The sequence below is a fragment of the Seriola lalandi genome, unplaced genomic scaffold (assembly GCF_002814215.2).
Source record: "Seriola lalandi dorsalis isolate HSWRI2012SDOR001 ecotype SW California unplaced genomic scaffold, Sedor1 jcf7180002054474, whole genome shotgun sequence".
Lineage (NCBI taxonomy): Eukaryota > Metazoa > Chordata > Actinopteri > Carangiformes > Carangidae > Seriola > Seriola lalandi.
This window is the reverse complement of record NW_019525027.1, coordinates 594,084-614,526: the sequence shown is the minus strand read 5'-3', so window position 1 is coordinate 614,526 and position 20,443 is coordinate 594,084. Positions and strand designations below refer to the sequence as shown.

The 20,443-nt window shown below is 41.1% G+C and overlaps 1 protein-coding gene across 3 annotated transcripts in view; it reads right to left on the bottom strand.

Annotated features, from left to right (window-relative positions):
- The window catches only part of igdcc4 (immunoglobulin superfamily, DCC subclass, member 4), a 53,795-nt gene that overhangs the window by 32,194 nt on the left and 1,158 nt on the right, over positions 1-20,443 (bottom strand). For all 3 annotated transcript variants that reach the window (XR_015437606.1, XM_023411950.2, XM_023411951.2), the window contains exon 2: positions 4,387-4,704. Coding sequence is in view for 2 of the 3 variants with exons in the window: in XM_023411950.2 (XP_023267718.1) it covers positions 4,387-4,704 (318 nt within the window). In the remaining variant the exon portion in view is untranslated. The remainder of the gene's footprint in view (positions 1-4,386; positions 4,705-20,443) is intronic.

The following is a 20,443-nucleotide window of genomic DNA, read 5'->3' as shown; positions in this document are numbered from 1 at the left end:
GGGGGGGGGGGGGGGTACTGTCGTGGTCAGTAAACATTTTTTGCACTTCATTCCCCTGTGTTGGCTGCATTTGGGTCCAGCCTTACCCGCACAGTGACAATCTGGTCATAAACCAAAAGATTGGACAACATGAAATTTTGACCTGATTATGGCACCAGCTGAAAAGTTATGGGATCAGTAAATTTATTGGGAACATGAATGTCTGTACCAAGTTTAATTGCATCAATATATCCAATTGTTGTCAAGGCATATAGATCAAAACCATAAATGTCAACCTAATTGTGTAGCTACAGGCAAAGTCATTAGGATAGATCATCTGGGAATCATGAGTCTTTACATAATTCAGTGCCAATCAGTTCAGTAGATATTGACTTATTTTTCTGGATGAGTGAAAACTCAGACCTGCTGGTGGTGCTAGATGAAAAGTCAGGGAATCAAAGCAGACATTCATCCTCAGGGCACCATGGCTGTAGCACATTTGAAGTGTTAAGTCAGTTTTTAATTTGTGCAACTAATTCAAAACCTGTTGAGACATTTCACTGAAAAGTAAAATTGTAAAACTGATGGTGGTGTTGAAAGTGAGGTCACTGAATCAGCAAAGTCAGTACGCTTCATCCTTTGGGACCATGAATGTCTGTAGAAAATTTAATGGTAATCCACCCAATAGTTGAAACGATATTTCAGTCAGGAAATTTAAAAAAAAAAAAAAAGAAAAAAAAAGAAAAGGGTGGACTGATTATTGAATTGTCTAATAGGCTGACAATAACATCCCTACAGTCGCTGCTAGTATGGCTAAAAAGCTGCGTGGAGACAGTCACATGTCATCTGACTTTAAACAAACAAAATTATGGCAGGGAGGATTCAGAGCAGAGACCAGCACTGTCTCTCTAACTTGTACACAGGAGTAGCCACTTTCAGATTTGGGTGTTTTCAAACTCGCAACCTAAAGACTCAGTTTTCCCCTTTTTTTTTTTTTTTTTTTGGACACGATTTCCTCCAAACCACTGAGAGCTCGAGGGGACACAGGCCTTAAGCCCTATCACACCAGCTGTTAGTCATGGCAACAAACTGGCCTTCTGTGTTTTCCTACTGCACTGAAGGAACAAAGTTTCTCAATGTGCACACAGAGGCTGACACACATACTCGGGCCATAGCAGCAGAAAGCATTTGATTCATTTCAAAAGACTTGCAATGACTGTTGCGTGGACTGTTTCAGGAGTAGTTGATGATTAACCCCTGCCACTTCCAGCCATTACACACGTTGATGCCCTCATGTAAACACACCACCTGTAACACTGCCAGAGAGCACCTGACACGGTGCCAGATTCAGTGAATGTGTGTGAGTGTGTAAATGTGAGTGCGTGTATGGAGAGCTACTTGTACTTCAGTGTTGACTCTAGTGTGTCTTGATGCCTGTACACAGACTGCTTGTGATTACATTACTTGATCACTGTGTGCATCTATGTGCACGTGTATTGTGGGGTGGGGTGTTTCTGTATGTGAGTGGTGAATAACAGCTGATCAGCGCTGTAGATGTTAATTCAAAGGGGGGCAAAGGGTGTTCAGAGGAGACACTTTGCCCATGCTGTGAAGGAACAATGGCAACTAGCTGTGCTTCCACCTCCGCTCTGTCAAAGCATAATCATATTAGTCTTTTCCCAGGACTCCGTGAGTGTCCCCAGGCCTGCGAAGAAATTCCATGGCAGATCTATCTGGCACCATACAGAGCACACACTCAGATTTTTCAAAGCTGACACTGTCCTGCCCAGGCTTGTGCTGACATCCAGGGCAATCTTTCTGAGTAACACTCCTAGGAAAGGTGACACATCAAGCCACAGGGTCAGAAATATGTCCAACTGTTTCCTAGCAACAAGATCTTTCTATGTTTTAAAGGAACATTTCCAAGGCAGTTCCTTGGGCCCTTCTCTATGTAAAGTGTGTAACCTTTCCATGCGCTACATTAAAAAGTCCCTATCTTGCCTTTCTTCGTTCCCTCTCATTTTTTCTTTCTTCGTTACTTCTCTTCCCTCTCTCTCTCCTGCCCTTGACTTTACCCAAAATCTCTCTCCGTCTTTGTCCGTCCTTCTATCTATGCCCCACTCTTTGGCCCCAGAGCTATCAGATTGCAGTGCTTTTCCCCTCCCCTTGTGCAAGCAGATAATTCTACCCATGACCTCGTTGCTACCCAGCTTTCAGGCAGAGTAACAGTGTGGAAACCCATCAGGAATGCCCCCAGCCTCAATAGATATTTGTAACAGCTACTGGAAAATATGCGCAATATGAATTTTTTATTTCCTATTTACATTACGCTACCACTTTTATCTTCATTGAGGTGCTCTGTTCTGTCAGTTTTGACATGCATGCAGGGACTCCCTGTCAAATAGCAACATATCTGCAATACTTTTTCTTCTTAAAGTAAAAGGTTTGAATATATTCTTAAGATTGTCAGATGTGCTTAGACTAGAATTTTCCAGCTTTAAAAGTGGTTCTTCTCGTCCTCTTTACCACTGTAGACGGGGTGTGTGCATTTAGTTGTAAAATGAGAAGGTTTGAACACAGTAATATTTGCCTCAAGGTAGCTCATTATAATCTTGTGACTCTAATGTGAGAGGCAGAAAGACACAGAAATGCTCTCATGAAAGAAACAAATTCATTACAAAAAATCTCATAAATTAATCCCTTTCTGTTTTACTTCGACCATGAGGATATTAAAACACACAAAACTGTGATGAAGACCAAAAACTAAAACATGTAAACTAGAGCAGTTTGGTCGCCTGGAGGAGAGAAGTACCCTTTTTCAGGTTATGGCATCAGCTGATTGAAATGCGTTGAGAAAGCTGGCAGGAATTAAGAAATATTGACATTCACCCCAGCACTCTCATAATCAGAAAGGTTAATTGGTCTAATTAACACTAAAAGCTACTTTTTTTTCACAGTGTCATCATTTACACATGGATTTATTTGGAAAACGTGATGTGCGCACTGTGTGCCACAAGAGAAAGTTAAGAGACTGAAAGACCTATTTACATTTTTTTGTCTGCATTTAAAAGAGCGGGTTCTTTCACTTTCTTTTCTCAGGCGCCGACACGTCCTCATGTTTTTTTTAGACAAGGTCACATGCATCATATACCGCCACAAGGAAACTGGAGCAGGTGGCTTTCATAATGTGTTTTCACAGATGTGATCTCTGCTATGTTCTCTCCTCCGTCTCATTTCTGGTAGTGAGGACGCAGTAGGAAATGAGAATGCCCGCTCAATGTCAATGTTGAGGCAGTTCGGCTTCGACCTCCTGCACGCTGGTCCCATCTATCTCATAGCCTCTCACTGCTGGTTTAATTCAAAACCCCCACACACATACATACATACATGCACGTATACACACACACACACAAACTGAAGGTCATTCTTAATGGTCTCTGAAGCCTTTCCTTTCACCATCACCCCAAACTCTCTTCAACCTTTTCCTCCTTCCCACCATTCATCCAACATCGCCCCTCCCTCCCCTTTACTACTTATTGTCCCTCAAACAAGAGATCCTCATAAATAGGCCTGTGACAGCTGACAAAAGTAGGGGCATCCACAGAGGATACTGTCTCATTTTACACAAAGCTAATGACTAAATAAAGACTACCACTTAGGAGTGTGAGAGAGAGGCCTCCGTGGAGAGGCGATTAAAAAGCTGCAGCCTGTCCTCTCGTCCCTCACACTCACATCTTCCTGTTAATTTCTTTCATTTCCAGCCACTCTTTCTCCTTCACTCTGTGCCTTTTAACAGACTGTTGTTTAAGAGTGTACCTGTTCCCAGGACACTTGTTAGCGCTCCACCAGAGGATAAGTCTCCTATCTGCAGCAGAGGAGAACCAAGTTCATCTCCATCCATGCAAAGAAATTCCCCCGACAAATCTGAAAAATCACATTGCCCTGCATGTGCGTGTGCGCGTGTTCATACCCAACTGAATACTTTAAGTGAATGAATGAATCAAACCAGTATTCTTTCCATCACATTATCTTAGAAACCATGAACAACATTTTGACCACCCAAACACAGAGGCACAGGCCAACATCTGCGATGAACACAAAGTAGCATTAATTAAGCTTGATACAGTGTTTTCATGATCGTGAAATCAACATATTTCAGGTGTTAAAGAAGTAGTTCAACTGAAGCAAGAAGTGTTTTCTTGCAGAGAGTTACATGCCTATCAGAGCAGGCATTGGGAGAAAGGAAGAGCTCACCCTGGACAGATCATAAAGCTAACACCCAAAGACAGACAAAATCACAGACTCATATAACATCTATGGACGTTTTGAGAACTGAAATGGTTACACTGGTAGGAAACCAAAGCACCAAAATAAACCAACGTGCTGTGGCTGTTGCTGGACACCTACTTGCCAAGAGTACATTTACAGTCCGGCTGGTCAGGGCTCCAAGGGCGCTGGCACTCACGCAGCTGTAGCCCCCCTCCACGTCCTGGGCAGGCTGGCCATCCTTGGAGGTCGGCAGCAGGAGGAGGGATCCATTGCCCAAATACTGCAGATAGTCATCGCCCTCCTCCAGAGGCAGGGTCTTGCCATCCTGAAGCCAGGTAACATTGAAAGGTGTATCGCTGGCCCCCAGATTGCAGTCCAGCAAGAGGGGCGAACCTGGCTCCAACACTACATGGCTGGGCCCAGCCCCGCAGCTCAGCTCCACCGAAACAGGCTTTTCTGTGTGGGACAAAGAAAGGAAAGCTAAATGTTAACTATGCACTGCACCTTCAACAGAGTAGGTTCAGCTAAGATCATCTTTATTCTGAAAAATATGTCCTTATATTTGCACCTTCTAGTGGATTTGACAGTATAACCTGTGTAGAATATATAAACAGACCCTCGATGAAACCCCTTGTAGGAACCTTTCAATTGCTCTGTAAACACTCACAGCTTAATTTAAATACTGCATGTTTTCTATTCATTAATCTGATTATTGTTGTTTTCTCACATCTGCATCATTTTTCATATTTTGCTTTTTTTGTCTACTTTGTCAGTTTCAGCATTTGTCAGTTTTGTAGCATAACTTCAATAGAGTCAATAGCGTTGGCAGCACAGATGGATAGGGGTGGTGCATTCCAGAAGCAGGGTGTTTTGGGGACAGAGCGGAGGCCGGAGGAGGAGGAGGAGGAGGAGGAGGAGGAGGAGCTCTGCAAATGAAATGGGTGTAGAAGCATGAAGGGATTTGTATGTCAGCAGCAGGACAATAAAGTCCGAGGGAGAGGGGAAGTCCTGGAGTGAGAGGTTGATGAGCTGGTGTGAGATGAGCAGCAGATTGCCACATAAACTGGAGTCAAAGGAGATGTTGTTGTTTAAAAACAGATATTTTACCCTGATGAAACTTCACCATGGTTTATTTTTTTAATACTTAAATACTTAAAAATTACAAACATTCAGTCAGTCATTAAACAACATATCATCCTGAAATTAAGTTGCAGATAATTAGAAATGCAAATGAATGCACTTGCAATGCTATCAGGCAACACAAGGAGATTAGTTTATTCTTCCTAATGCACTGTGCATCTAGATGTTTTAATACACTCCTCGCAGTTTTCTCAATCTCCTATCTTTATATCGCTGTACCTCACCTATACAATTTGATATTATCTCTGCGTTTTCCTCCTCTATTTTAAAACAGTAAGTGCAGTGAAAGACAGTTTTAATTCATTTCTGTGAAGAACAAGACGGAGAGAGAAAAGGTAGTAAAAAAAATGTAGTAAAGCATCAAAGTAGAGCTCTTAGGAGAAAAGAGAATTAATGAAAAATGAAGAGGGGAAAGATCAAGACGGAAACGGAGATAAGAAATAAAAAGAACTGAACTGACTTCATATCTTGACTGACATGATGGCACTTAATTATCTGTCATGAGGAGGCTGGGTAGAATTATAATGGATAGAGAAATCAGGGGGAAGAAACTGTAAAAAGGAAGGGGTAAATGTAGCTCTACATTGGACTGTTTCAAGCAGACTACACAAATTATCCTACACATGATCTATTGTTAATGCTTTTAATGAGCCCATACTGTGTCATACATTATTCATTAACATCTGTTTTGTATCTTGTCTGTGTAAGACCAGAGGAAATTATTTTCCATGTAAGTGCACAATTAAGTTATAGTGCCAACTATATCAGAAAATAACTAACAGAAAAGTAGAGTAAAAAAGAACCTTCTGAATGTGCTTCTTTTAAATTGTAAAATACTGTATTGTTATGTCTTTATTTTATTATGGAAGAACTGAAAAACTACAAACCAAGCATTTTTAAAAGAGCTACGTTGAGGAGCTTAGGTATGTTTAGCTTAGGTTAGCAACAATTGAACAACAAGTCCTCCAACCTAAACAACCATATAGGTCGTTAGGAGTGTCTCCTGAAATAGCGCCCCTAAGGCGGCATGTGTACCGGACCTCGGTTGTCATGATTATCATAATAAACACGCGACAGTTAGGTTAAGTTTAGGCACAAAAACTACTTGGTTAGGATTAGGAAAATATCATGATTTGGGTTAAAATAAGTACTTCCTCAAAATCAGTTTTCGTGGTTACAATAATAACAACAAATGGTCACGGATAGTAGAAACAATATAAGCTAGTGGTTTTACATGGGAATCGAACACCAATCTGCTGTGTCATAGTTCTGTGTTTTGTTGACCCATCCATCCACCAACCACCCACCCCAACCTCCTCTGAAGGTGGACTTTGTCACTCTTCATACCACGTCACCACACTTTTCCCTTTGCTCTTGTCATAACTACTACGGCCACTAGATGTCGCCTAAAAACAAAACGTAACTATGGCTCGTAATAAGCTGCTGCACAAACGACCTGTGGGCTCATTTTACACGGGAGAACAGTCTCCAATTGCAATACAACATGTTAATAACAGCAAGGCAGGCTTGATCAAGTTAACACAATCACACTGAAGAAAATAATTCACTGCAACCACTGCATCCATAGTGTATCCATCCATCATTTCACTGATATGTACTTTTTTATCTTTGTCTATGCAGTGTCTATATTTCACATGTACATCATTATTTTCAAAACTCTCCCCCTTGATATAATAGATCATCTAGTTTTAGCTTTTTGACTGAAGCACCTCCACTTTGACAGAGGCAGTTTAGCATCTTTGGACATCATATTGCATATGCTGTCGTCTTATTGTCAGACTTCTTCTATAGACAAACCCGGCAGCAGATTTATGTGTTGCACAGCTGCCAATACTGCTGTTGCAGAATTCAACTGAACACATTTACACAGGCAGTCAAAGTAGATGTTTGAGTTGTTTACGGTTGGCAGGCACACCCTCCCAACAGATGACGGTAGTCTGTCTGAATGTGGAAATTATTCAGTCCCAAAAAGCACTAGTTCGAAATTAGTTTTGACAAAGTCCTTGGGAAAAAAAGAAATACATCCATAGACCTCCACAGTCAAAAACTTGGTGGCTTGTAAATCATCAAACTTCTTCATGTGTGCCTGTGTAAGTCATCTCATTTAATCAGAGGAAATACATCATTTAATAAAAATCGGAAACACACAGTACTCTGGAATGTCGGCCAAGAAATGTCAAAGAGTGCCCAGCTAGCAAGAGAAATGTGGGCTGTGCGGCTGCCTCGTGGCTGATCACTCATTCTAGCGGCGGATCATCCACTCTACTGCATGCCACTCACAGTGTGACCGAAACATGAAGATTTTATGGAAATGTCTAAACGTATAACTGATTAAATAGGGTGTAGGCTTGTGGATTTTGTTAGTTTATAATCTTCATTTGACCTTAATATTTAACATGTGAAAGGTTCTATAGGATCTCTTGGACAGATTTCTTTGTGAAAGAGCTTATGAAGTGAAATCATTTGAAGGCATTACAAATTGTGTTACATATGAGTTTAGAAATGAGGTTTACTTCTGCCAACAACCCAAATTTGTCAATAGGTGACAAATACAGTGAAATGAGGTTAAGTCACTTCAAACGTGTTTTACATTAAGTCATTACATGATTTCATATGTGCCAGTGCAGGTCATCTCATTTAAACTTCCCCTCTATAGTTCATTTGACAGACGTCTTTATGAATCCAGCTAAGAAATATTTTCTCACAGAGGCACACACGAACACACACACAGGGAGGTTTCTTTCAGCTTCTCGTTCTCTGGCGTTGGATTAATTAACTTAATGGGAGATGGAATTTTTTCCTTGATTAAATGAGGCCTGACCCCCCACCATCATTTCTTGATGAAGAGGCTGGGTAATGCTGAGAAAAGCTGCTGTACTTCGCTCTGGCACACACAAACACACACACACACACACACACACACACACACACACACACACACACACACACACACACACACACACCAGCCACGGAGATAGCATTTACATGCACGCACCCAAAAACCCATACAAACGCAGACACACATGTAAAGAACACTCAAACATGCACACTGTCTTGTAGGAAGAAAAACACTTGCGCACCAACACACACTGATGCAGATCACCTCCACGGCTCCTCTCTTCCTCTCTCCTATTTCAACTAATTAGGTCTCATTAAGTCATTAAAACGTTAGCAGCCATTTCCCAGCTCACTGCCAGTGGTTTCACTTGGCGAGAGGTGGGGATCCTTCTGCGTTGACATGGAAGCCATTACGCCTCACAAAACTGGATGGAGGCGTGATAAGCAACACGAAAACGCAGGAAAACACAAATTTCCTTTTAGCAAGGCTTAGACATGTGTTAAACTAATTACATAATAAGATGAAATAAAATATAGGTATCCTTCTGAGAAAAGTGAAGTGAAAAGTGAAATATTTTTAGAACCGAGGAGCAGCATGACCTACTATCCTTTAAAGAAGTAGGCATGGTAAGCACATCACATATTTCAAGTAGTGGTTATTTCATTTGGGAATAAAACGCTTGATATTCACACACAAACACACACACACACACACACACACACACACACACACACACACACACACACACACACTCGCACCAGAAACCTCGACTTGCCCTAGATTTGTGGCCATGAGCACCACGCATGCACATATACACGCATTTTCGCACGCTAACATATACCCATGCGCACACAAACACCCGTTTCAACACACAGACGCATACACACCCGCACGCACCGTAACTGTCAGTGTCTCATGAGGACACAATGCCGTGAAGAGGGGGGATCTGTGAAGTGGCCATTTTGCCAGTTTACTGACAAGTGGGAGCTGCTGGAAAGGACAGGGTACACACTCTGGGATATAGTGGTGGCTGTGCGGTCTCGCTGAGCTGTAGTGAATGGATTGCGATGGCACTGCGCCAAGAGGTTCATAGCTTACTCTAACTAGAGAGAGGACAGCGGTTTACAAAAGGAAGAGAGGATAAAATAGAGGCCAACAGACAACAGGAGATGATCAAACACATAAAAAAAAGAAAATGAAAGAAGCAAACATATCATCCATAAATGATACACTGCCCCTCTATCTATGCCTGAGCAGTAACAATTTTGACACTTTACCTGGATTTGCAATGGCTGTCTAATTGTGCCAACAGCAGTTATTTGGTTAAAGTAAGAACACAGAGGTGGTATGATCCACATGAATTTAAATCTAATGCTTGGTGTACCTCTATATGTCTCTCATATATGACGTGGATAAATGGATAGACCAAAAACTGACTTCTTATATCCTATTCACTAATGAAAAGTGCAAAAAAAAAAAAGACAGTATAGAGAGACATAACACACGCCGACAAAGAAACAGACTGTCCCTGTCACTCAGGCAGAGAAAAACAAAGAAAAGCCCGGGGAGATGGAAAAGTGAGGAGGGCAGTGCTCTTGATACCATCAACACTTATTCCGCTAGTCCATTTCTGTTAATGGATCACCTATTCACAAAATGTTTGGGAAAACAGAAGGAGAAAGAGGAGGAGCAGGAGGAGGAGAGTGACCCAACACAGCGAATATTTCGCTCGACCCAGCTCACTGTCAACAGAGCCTGAACACCCCATGACCCCGAGGCCACAGCTCAGGTTTCCACAGCCTCTAAAGTGAAGTGATACAATACCTCATGCCTATTAGGAACTAGAGATATGCAAGGGTCCAAAAACCAATGCTTCTGAATATTATTTTTACTAATACCCAAGTAGACAACAATATATTCTGCTGTTGCTATGTTTTGTGGAGTTTTAGCTGAGTTGCACAGATATTATGTTGTCCTAATGTGCATTATGCTGGCTTTTATATATTTGGCTGCGTATATTAACAAAAGAGTGATATACAGTCGGAATTAATGAGTTTGTACTACAGAGAGGCAAAAAGCAAGAGGTTTTACAGCCATGCTAGCAGCTCTGTGAAGCTAGCACAGCTGTGATTTGAACCCAATGTTAACGTCAACATGCTAACATGCTCACACTGACAATGCTAAAATGCTGTTTAGCAGGTAATGTTTAATATGTTCTCCAGGTAGCAACACGAAACTTCTGGCCCAACGTTATGCCTGGTTCGTTGGCCCGAGTCTGGTCCATATACCCCCACATCTGGGCTGATTCTGGCTGTTATCTTCCAATGTTGGCTGATACCCAGCAAATTTTCTGTGTGCGCTAGAATTGGTCCAGATGTGGAAGTAGCTGATAGTCACGCTGTATGTGGGCCAGACTTGGGCTGATGAATTTTGCATGTATTGAGCCAGAAGAAACACAATATGTGGCCCACTTATTCGCCAGAATAATTTTGTTACCTATCTCCATCTTAGTTTAACATATTAAAGAAATCACTGTAAAATCAATATTATACATCTCACTTACCCCTTAGCATCTTGTCATGCCAGATAAAAGTAAAGGACCCTCATTTTTTGTACTCACAGTGACAAGAAAGGGACCGTGAATGTCTATAATAAAACATCATGGCAATCTATTTAATAATTGTTATATAATTGTTATGTTATGTTTATATCAAGAGAAAGGTGGTGGACCAACCACCACACTGACACTGTCATCCATAAAACCGCACTCCTACTACTACTATAAAGTAATATTTATTCATGAACAAGAGCCGGTTAAACTGGAAGAGTTCTAAAAGTTCAAAAAGGTGGAGATGTGAGGTAAAAAAATCGAAAGAAAGGATATGAGACAAAGAAAAAGACTCAGAATTACAGAATGAAATAGAGGACTGAGCAGTGCAGATAAGATTAGAGCAGCCTTGAGATTCAATTGAAAGAGAGCAGCGAAATGTGATTACAGTCACTTTTTGTGAAGAGGGACCACTAAAGCACTCAAATGCAGTGATAACCAGATTGCCTTGTACATCTTCTAAATTGACACAGCGGCAGTAGATAATTGCTATGAGTTGTTCCTGAATGATATTAGCAATGTCTTGTATTGTGCACGTTGGCAGTACTTGTCTCGGAAAAAACAGGGTTGTAGGACATCACTATGCACTGAAACCTAAATACAGGCTGAGTAGACAGGGACAGATGGTCTGATTGATAGCGCGGAGCAGTTTACAGCAGGAAAACTGAGTGTGTGTGTGTGTGTGTGTGTGTGTGTGTGTGTGTGTGTGTGTGTGGTAGGTCTGGTTGCCACAAACCAAATCTCAAACCAAGCTCAACTAGTGCTCAGCTGTTGTTTCAACAGTGCCTTTGTTTGCTAATTCAATTACTTTACATCAATAACAACAAAGTAAAAAATAGCCCTGGCACTTATATATACTTGTGGCCAAAAACTACGCAGCGTGTGAATAAATCAATATTTTGAAGCCACAGTTGTGATAATCTGAGCAGAGAGGCAGCTTGCGATAAAACCCTGCAGGGAGACGGAGACTCTCATGTTTCACTATCCAGGTGGAAAATGTCTGAGCAAGAACAAGAAACGACTACTGTCTAAACATTTAGGCTTTTATCTGGTATCGCTTCGTCTCTGGATTTTCATGTTAAAGTTATTGTCTTGGGTGTTGGGTTCTTTCTGTTAACATGTAAAACACAATTTGAAGCCTGCTAAACATTCAACCCTCTTTATGAGCCTTAAATTGCTCTGATGCCAAATTAAAACAGTCTGTTTACTAATTAAGCAAAGCTACACACAGAGGGCTCAACATTTCACTGAATCCACACTGAGGCTGTGACTCACTCAACAATCTGAACAGCTGCCGTGTCGGGTGTTAACCGTTCCAGTTGTGTTTCCTCCCATGATGATACTGCGGGGTTGTTCTCACACCAAGTCATCCTCACCACAAACACAAACTCACTTTCACTATCAGAAAGCCAATGAAATGATTCAAATATTTTATTATGACCTTAAGCGTTGGAGGGTTGATGGAGTTTACACACACATATAGAGGGCTGAAATATTAATAAAAAACTTTATTTACTTTAGTGGATGCATTTTTTCCTTGATGGAAAAATGTTTCAGGCATTGGGATCCCTGGCCTCCATATCAAGTGGCATATTTTACTTTATACTTAAAGCCGACCAAATCAAAAATTATTACCATCCAATTACCTCCTAAAAACACATTTCATCTCATTTTAAGATAAAAAATAAGTTATTTTCAGTATTGATTGATTGAGTTTAGGATAATTTTGTTCAATTGATCACTTAGTTGTTATATCAGAAAATACTGAAAAACTTCTTAAAGCCCACGTTGACATATTCTAAATGCTTGTTTGGTCTGACCACAAGTAAAAAACTGTTTAATTTACTATCATAGAAGACTAAGACAACCAGCAAAAATCTATTCATTCTGGCATCAATGAATTTTGGCATTTTTGTATAAGAATTACTTAAAATCATTCTTTAATATAAAAATAGTTGCTGATTGTTTTTCTACCTACTACTTTCTTTCTACTAATTTAACTGACTAATATTTCAGCTTTGGTTCCCAACTTGTCATATGTATTTGTCAACCTGCCTTTGCACCTGATGCTGCTCTGAGATGTACAAAAGCTCTACTGTCGAACATCAAATGAGAATTTACCAAGCTCTGCATATAGTAATGAACTAGAAACATGATATACACTTATAATCATTGAGATCATACAGTGACCCCCCCCCCCCCCCCCCCCCACTGCCAGTGTAACAACACATGACATGAAAGTGCACAATGAAAAAACAGAGGTTGTGGTGAGACAAATACAGGTCCTGTGTCCCACTAAACTCGTGTGTGTGTGCGTGTGTGTGTGTGTGTGTGTGTGTCTGAGAGGGAGACAGGGAGCCGAACAGAGAATGAAGGGTAGAGAATGAGAGAGGGGGCGTACCAGTGCACTCCCTCATGTCTCCTGCTCTGTGTACAGTGCTCATTCATCCCAGTCAGATTTCCTCCAATCACAGAGCAACGTTCCTGCAGGCAGGGCCTACCAGCAGCATGGGGCCTCCACATGGCCATGTCAAGGGCCAGGCCCACTTGCATGAGTCAACACGGCGAGCAATAAAACTAACATGGGAGTAACATGGGAGATCTGAATCACAATCACAGTTTATTCACGCAGCAGCACGGTGAATGTAGAGGAATGCGTTTCTGGGGACAGTGGGGCATGAAACTGGCAACACAAAGCTTCTCAGTGTGCAGGACAAAAGGAAATAATGGAAGGTATTCTACAGAAAACGGACTACAAAGATGCAAAGATAGAAGACACAGGCTGAACAGTGTCATACTCCCCTCTGCCTCGACACTGGTCTTTGAAGTGAGGCACGTGTACATTATAATGCTTGTGTGTGAGGATCAGGGTTGAGCATCTCATACAGGGTCAGGATGATGAATGATACTGCTATGTGACACTACTTTGTACATGCACCAAGGACAGGCATACTGCGCTGAGCAGGCTTTACATATTATGCTCACACAGGGTTCTCAAAAATCCTCCATCACTGATGTAAGAGGGATGTGCTTTGATCTTTGAGTAATAAACTGCATTTGAACAACAGAGGGGCGTGTGTACTCAGTGTGAATGCAAAAATGATTTATAAATGTATGCTCTTTATTGTATGAGGGCTGCATGTAGGATTAGGAGCTAAAGTGCAGCCCTCCTTTGACTTCTATGCATGCAAATGTCCTGAACTCCATACCCTCTGCAGCCTGTTCTCATTAATATAGCATAACTCTACAGTTAAACTACAACCCGGGGGTGACATGCACACACACACGCACACACACACACACACGGCCACCTCCAGTGGAACTCATGTGACCAAGCAGACAGCAGGAAGGAATGTGAATGCAGGTTAGTCGACAGCGGTGAGCGCCGCCAGTCTGCTTCTTCTCTCACAAAGGCACAAACACACGCACACAGACACACACACGATTTAAATGAAAGTACAGTATATGATTAGATCTTGGAGTGAGGCTGGTGCTAGATAAGGCTCAAATAAAGAAAGCATATCACCTTCAGTGCCTTGTGTGACCCTACCTGGAGCATTTGCTCAAAATCCCATCATGTACAGTTAACAGACACAGTGTGTGGCAAACCTCAGTGACCTAGTAAGCCAACAGGATGAAATAGCACAATCCGCCTGAGTTGCATCACTACAGTTGTAATATTAATTTCTGCTCCTGGGATCAAAGAATTAACAGAGAGCAGCATTTCCAAAGAGCAACTTGGAAATAGACTGACTCACCAACATTTGATCTTTATGTGCAACTGAGGTGCAACTCGGTGCAAAAGCCGAACGGAGAACATGACCATAGACCCTTAAGGACATGTTTTACATGCTGGCATCATCTGAAAAGGACTGACCTGTAACATTTCAGTATCATTTCTACACGGCTCAAGTGTGAATAAAAGCACACACAGATTAAATTACATTGCTCTTACATACTATATGGTATATATTTTGGTATATAGTGTACGGATGGACGCTGAATTGTGATCTATGTAAGCAACAGGGCTTATGTAAAAATGGCTGGAAAATGGCCAAATGGCAAAATTAGAGAGCTGTTCTCCCTCAGACAGGAAGTCACAATAAACAATCTTCACCTTATACATGATATGTAGCTTGACTTGTCTCATGGGCCGGATTCCAAACACCATCCACGTGCTGAGGCTCTATCTGTATTGATCCTGTCATGATTACGTGATTGAAAAGAGTCAAAATGGAATGTTTCCATTACTGAGACTCACATGTCAAAGCCAAAAAAGCCATTATTTTACCAGACAGACAAACACTGAAATGTTCTTATATAAATGTTTTTATAAAAAATCACTTTAAATTGGAAAACAGTCTAATTTCAAAAATATACATTTGAAAAAAAAGGTTACATTTTAAATTCAAGGTTTATGCTCTCAAATCCCTTTTCGTGAATTCAAATATCAGCTCGTCATACTTTCTTACTTACATTCTCTGTCACAGGTTTTAGATGGAAAAAAATAATTAAATTGTTCTTTTTCTTTTACCACAGATCTGCCCCAGGATAGTCATAGACACACACGCCATTATCTCACAAGGTTTCATTTTGGGGGTATTTGTAAAAGGCCATGGTATTTACAGCTGAAAAAAAAAAACAGTGACAAAATAAACTGACTACAATTCTTGCACATCCCAAGAGGGCAAATCATTTGAATTCATAGCAGACAAAATCAAGCTCAAGACTTCCTTTCCCTTCATACAAACACCTCCGTGCTTGAGCTTGCCTCCCTGGCAGCATGAATAGGAGCGCACAGGGCACCATAAAAATCAACATATTCACTGCACAAATATACCCAGTTGAAACTCAGCCCAAGGCATCTTTAAATAATATGCATCCTAATTTAGCATGGACTCTCTGGGGATGAGATCAAGATGCACTCACAAATTGCAGCTGACACACCCACACTGCACACACAAGCAGGCAAACAAGCAAGCGGGCAGGCACACGGGGTGTATGTACCTCAGCAAACACACACATGCAGATACTTAATTTAGTGCTAATATGCAATGAGCTTTTCTCCACAGGCGCTGCTGTCCGACGAGCTCTGGTTTCAAGTCTCAAGAGATCTGAGCGTGTATGATCACGGAATTACTGAATAAGAACATAGAAAGTTTGAGCCCGGGAAAACTTCAAATAACGCTAACAACTTGAACATAGTCATTAAACACACTATTTACATAAATACTTCATTTACAAATAAATTGCAAATGCAATTACACGAAGCCATTAAGGTGGTGTGTTCAGAAGGAGAGGATTTATAATCTGCTACAGAACATCGAAGAGCAGAATGTGACAGTGAGATAAAAGCAGGTCTAATGTATTTTTCTATACATTTAGCCACTGCAGCGTACACACAGAAACCTCAGAGCTGATATTATATACATATGTAAACAGTGTAAACGCCAATGCAAGACATACTGCAGACAGAATACGTCCCTCAACAAATTCAATGTTTCATATTCCTTAACTGCCGCTATATGGGAGGTTGAACAGCTGGCCCCTCCGGTGTAGACACAACAAACTGGAGCTGAACACACTTTAAACACTCAAGATGATGGTAGAGTTCAAGAGGAGGCATGGATGATAGCGGAAGATATCCTCCCTGCAGTGGCTGTTTGTTAGTCTTCATGGTTTTAAGTACGAGTTACACCAACAGCTCCTTGGACGGACATGCACAATTGCCTAATAAACTTGAATCAAAATTCCATTTCTGATTCCAGTTTCAGACCAAGTATGGAAATGTAAGATGAAGGACAACCTCCAAAAGCACCAGCTGGAAGAAAACTAGTGCCAAGAACCAAAAACCAATGAAACTTTAAAGTCGCTTCGCTAATTTGGTTTGCCACTCGTAGCGCCAACTTACAGTAACATCAGCTGTTTTTTCGCTGCCCATCCAGTGTGAAATATATATTGCAGGAGAGATGATCATAGAGATGTAAAGGTAACACGCGGCGAGGGAAGAGAATCAAACATCTGTCAGGCAGAATGTCATACCACTTTATCAAAGGCAGTGATATAGTGATACCCATGACTTCATGTGCTGCAAACTAGTGATTGTGCATTTCGTGGTAAAACTTGGATGTTAAATTTCGTGGCAATTACCCTCGTTCAGACACAATGTTTGTAACAACCCCACTACATTCAAAGTATCTTCCACTGACACTGTGCCAAGCCGAAAACGTAACCCCTTGTGTAACTTTACATCTCCATAATACCTAAGCTAGAGAATGGACTTTACCCCATGGTACCCTAGGGCAGTGTGGAATAAATGGTTGACTCAAAACACAGTTTCCTCCCACCACCGTGGCTAATTTTCCTCAGGTGTTCCATGGAAATATTCAATTTTATGAAACTCTCTATCCCCTATAACAGTAACAGACTGCATGTTCTATTTCACAATAAAAGACTATAATTTAATCCGTCCCAGGAGTGACCACACAGAGCTAGTCTAAGGTGATTTCAAAGCTAAAATTATGACATCAGCGGTGTGGTGCTGTTGATAGGCAGAATCACACCCTTCACAGGCATTTCAAGAGCTGTGAATAAAATAAAATGTAATCATAGATACATGGATTACTGCTGGTTGTAGAAATGTGGCAGAAGCTGAGCTTAGAAACAACAACATTAAAGGAATTTAAAAAGCAATACAATTAATGGTTCTAAAAGTTAATAATAAAGCAATATAACAGCTCTATTGAAAAATTTAGAAAGTAGAGTAGAAAGACTAAACATTACAAACACAGTTTTTAAGCCAAGCCACTTTTTGCTGCATACAGAATACTTCTTTTAATCGACGAGATGAAAGGGGGACACTGGTTGTGATGAACCTACAGAATTATTAGAGCTATTGCCTGAATCTGCAGCTCGCCTCAGCTTTACAGAGCTCAACAGAGAGTTTTAGCTCACAACTCACTGTTTAGCTGTCCAGCAACTTTACTGTTTGGTTCACTCTCACTGCTCTCATAGTGTCGTTTTCCACGGTCTCCTGTGGAAAAGCTTTAGAAGAACCCACTGTACACTACCTGCTCAGCACAAAACGACATACAGACAGACACAGGAAGTGAGTAGCTGGTGACACAGTGGAGCCAGATACTCCCCTCCGGTGTTGGTAGAACTAGAGGTCAAACAGAATGAGCATCAGACTTAAATTCACCACACGGCCTGAAATACAGCAAAAAAATGAATGATAGTGTTGCTCCATAACTGCTGGAATTAGAATAAGAAACGGTTTGCTCGGGGTGTTGTTAGCATGTCTGTGTCTGCTGTTTCCTGAGGGTACTCTTGAGTTTCCCCCCATTGACGAGCAGAAGGAGGAGTTGAGAGAATGGATGGTATTTTGCACAGAGAAGGGAAATTAATTTGAAGTATTTTTCCCCTTAATCAAGGCTTATGACACTAATATCTTGGTCTTGTGGAATTGCAGGAGACTGATGTTGCACTGGGCATCTCTCTACAGCTGGACAAGCATCATGTGAGCTTGATCAACACTGCAAATGTTTTTCATAACAGTATAGAGGCATTTGGGTAGCGGACATCCGCACCCTACACTTCATCATGCAACTGTTGCTGTGTTAACAATTTTATTGTGCATAAAAAAAAAAAATTAAAAAAATTAAAAAAAAGGCCAAAGGCGTTACAATAATCGGATTCATTTGCTCATAAAGTCCTGCGGGACTGCAGATGTTTTTTTTTATTATGTCCATGAATAACTGAGCGAGTGAGGACTGTGAACACACAGACACCCAGGCACTCACACTCATTCATTTGCTTGTGATGTGTTAAGTGAGGCTGACATATTTTCATTTGATCTTTAGAATGGACAAAACAAGCTCTTTGTTTGTGGATGTAGCAATGGCCCTTGCCCTCAAATTCGCCCCACCAGCAGCCGCCAATTCATCTCTGTCCCACAATTGCCCCCAGCCCCCACTCGCTACCAGCCTCAGTTCCCACAACCACCAACACCCACGACATTCATGCTCCAGTTTCAGAACCTAACAAAACACACGCAGAGAGAGAAACATGCACACACCAAATCACCCTAAATGACTGCGCCGTTGACTGCTCTTGATGACTAATAACAATGCAGTGTAATTATTTGGTAATAATACATAAATACTAATCTGTTGGTTTGATCATAAAGCATGATGGTGCTGTCAGCAGAGCTCATGAATGCAAATGTGAATTTTGCTCTGAAGCAAAACACTTTTTGATGGCAACTGTTAAATATTGCAGTGGATTTTAGTCTGTGATTCCTTTAATGTTCTTTTAATCGTTTTTTCTTTTTTTTGTAAATGTGTTGTTTCATAAACTCAAAAGCTTTTTCAGATACCAAGCAAACTGTCAAAACTGTTTGGTACCAACTTCCAGTGATAAATCTCAGTGTGCAAATAAATCAATTCCCTCCTCACTCTTATCACAGACAACCTCCATCACAATCGCCATTTACCTGCAAAAGATTTCATCATCTGGATGTGATCACCCCCCCGGTGTGGCACTCACTCTCCTGTCAGGAGGATCTCAAGTAATTCCTTATTCTGCCTCTGCTGGAGTCTGCGGGCCATGGTAATCTAACTCTATATAAATCGTATCCTCTGACCTTCTACTACTATATCAGATGGAAGTCAAGGAGGCATATACCTAGTTGCCTCCCTTTTAAAACCTTCATTTGCATAATTGAACAATGAATAACAGAACTTATGTGATAAAATTCCACAATATCTCAGAGGGAGATGGGAGGTCTAACTGGGTGTGTGTATGTACTTTAGGGTTTCTGATATATTCATTCCCGCCACGCTTGACTTTTCACCACCTTGTGCACATTATTGCTTTATATGTCATCACTGTTGGTAGCATTCACTGCAGAGCATGTCATCCTAAGTGGTGAAGCAGCAGCACATCTGTGATGATGTTGAAGTGAGCCGCAGACACAAGAGAGGGATAAAATTATAAATGAAAAACTTTAAGCAGCGCTGCTACTATATTTGCTGAACACAACAATGTGTAAATATATATTGCAGAGAATATTTGATAGCCTCTCTCTCTGTCAAACACACACACACACACACACACACACACACACACACACACACAGTACACAGTCCCACTTGTCTGATCCCCATGATAGGCTCTTAACAGATACACCTGTTAACATGTTAGTGCTCAGTACTTCAGACTTGAACATTTTAACCGAAATGTCCGTCACACAGTTCAAACTTGGAAGCAGAACACTACAGCTACAATCTGGGAGTTTACCACAGTTCACACAGTCTGATGACAGCTGGTTACATTTCACACCTATTTCACTCCTTAAAGCTCTGTAACAAAAGAGAATTATGGGTAATGAGCTTCACTTCATCACTGTTCCCTCTTCACCTGTAGCTTGTTCTATAATGATTTCATACAGCCATGCAGAATAAAGTTCTCAGATCTATGATGGGACAAAAACACATGTATAGCTTTTGTTCTATGGGAGTCCCCCCTGAAGGAGTATTCAGGAGAAAAATACATGTCTGCTTCGCTATTTTTAATACCCCCCCCCC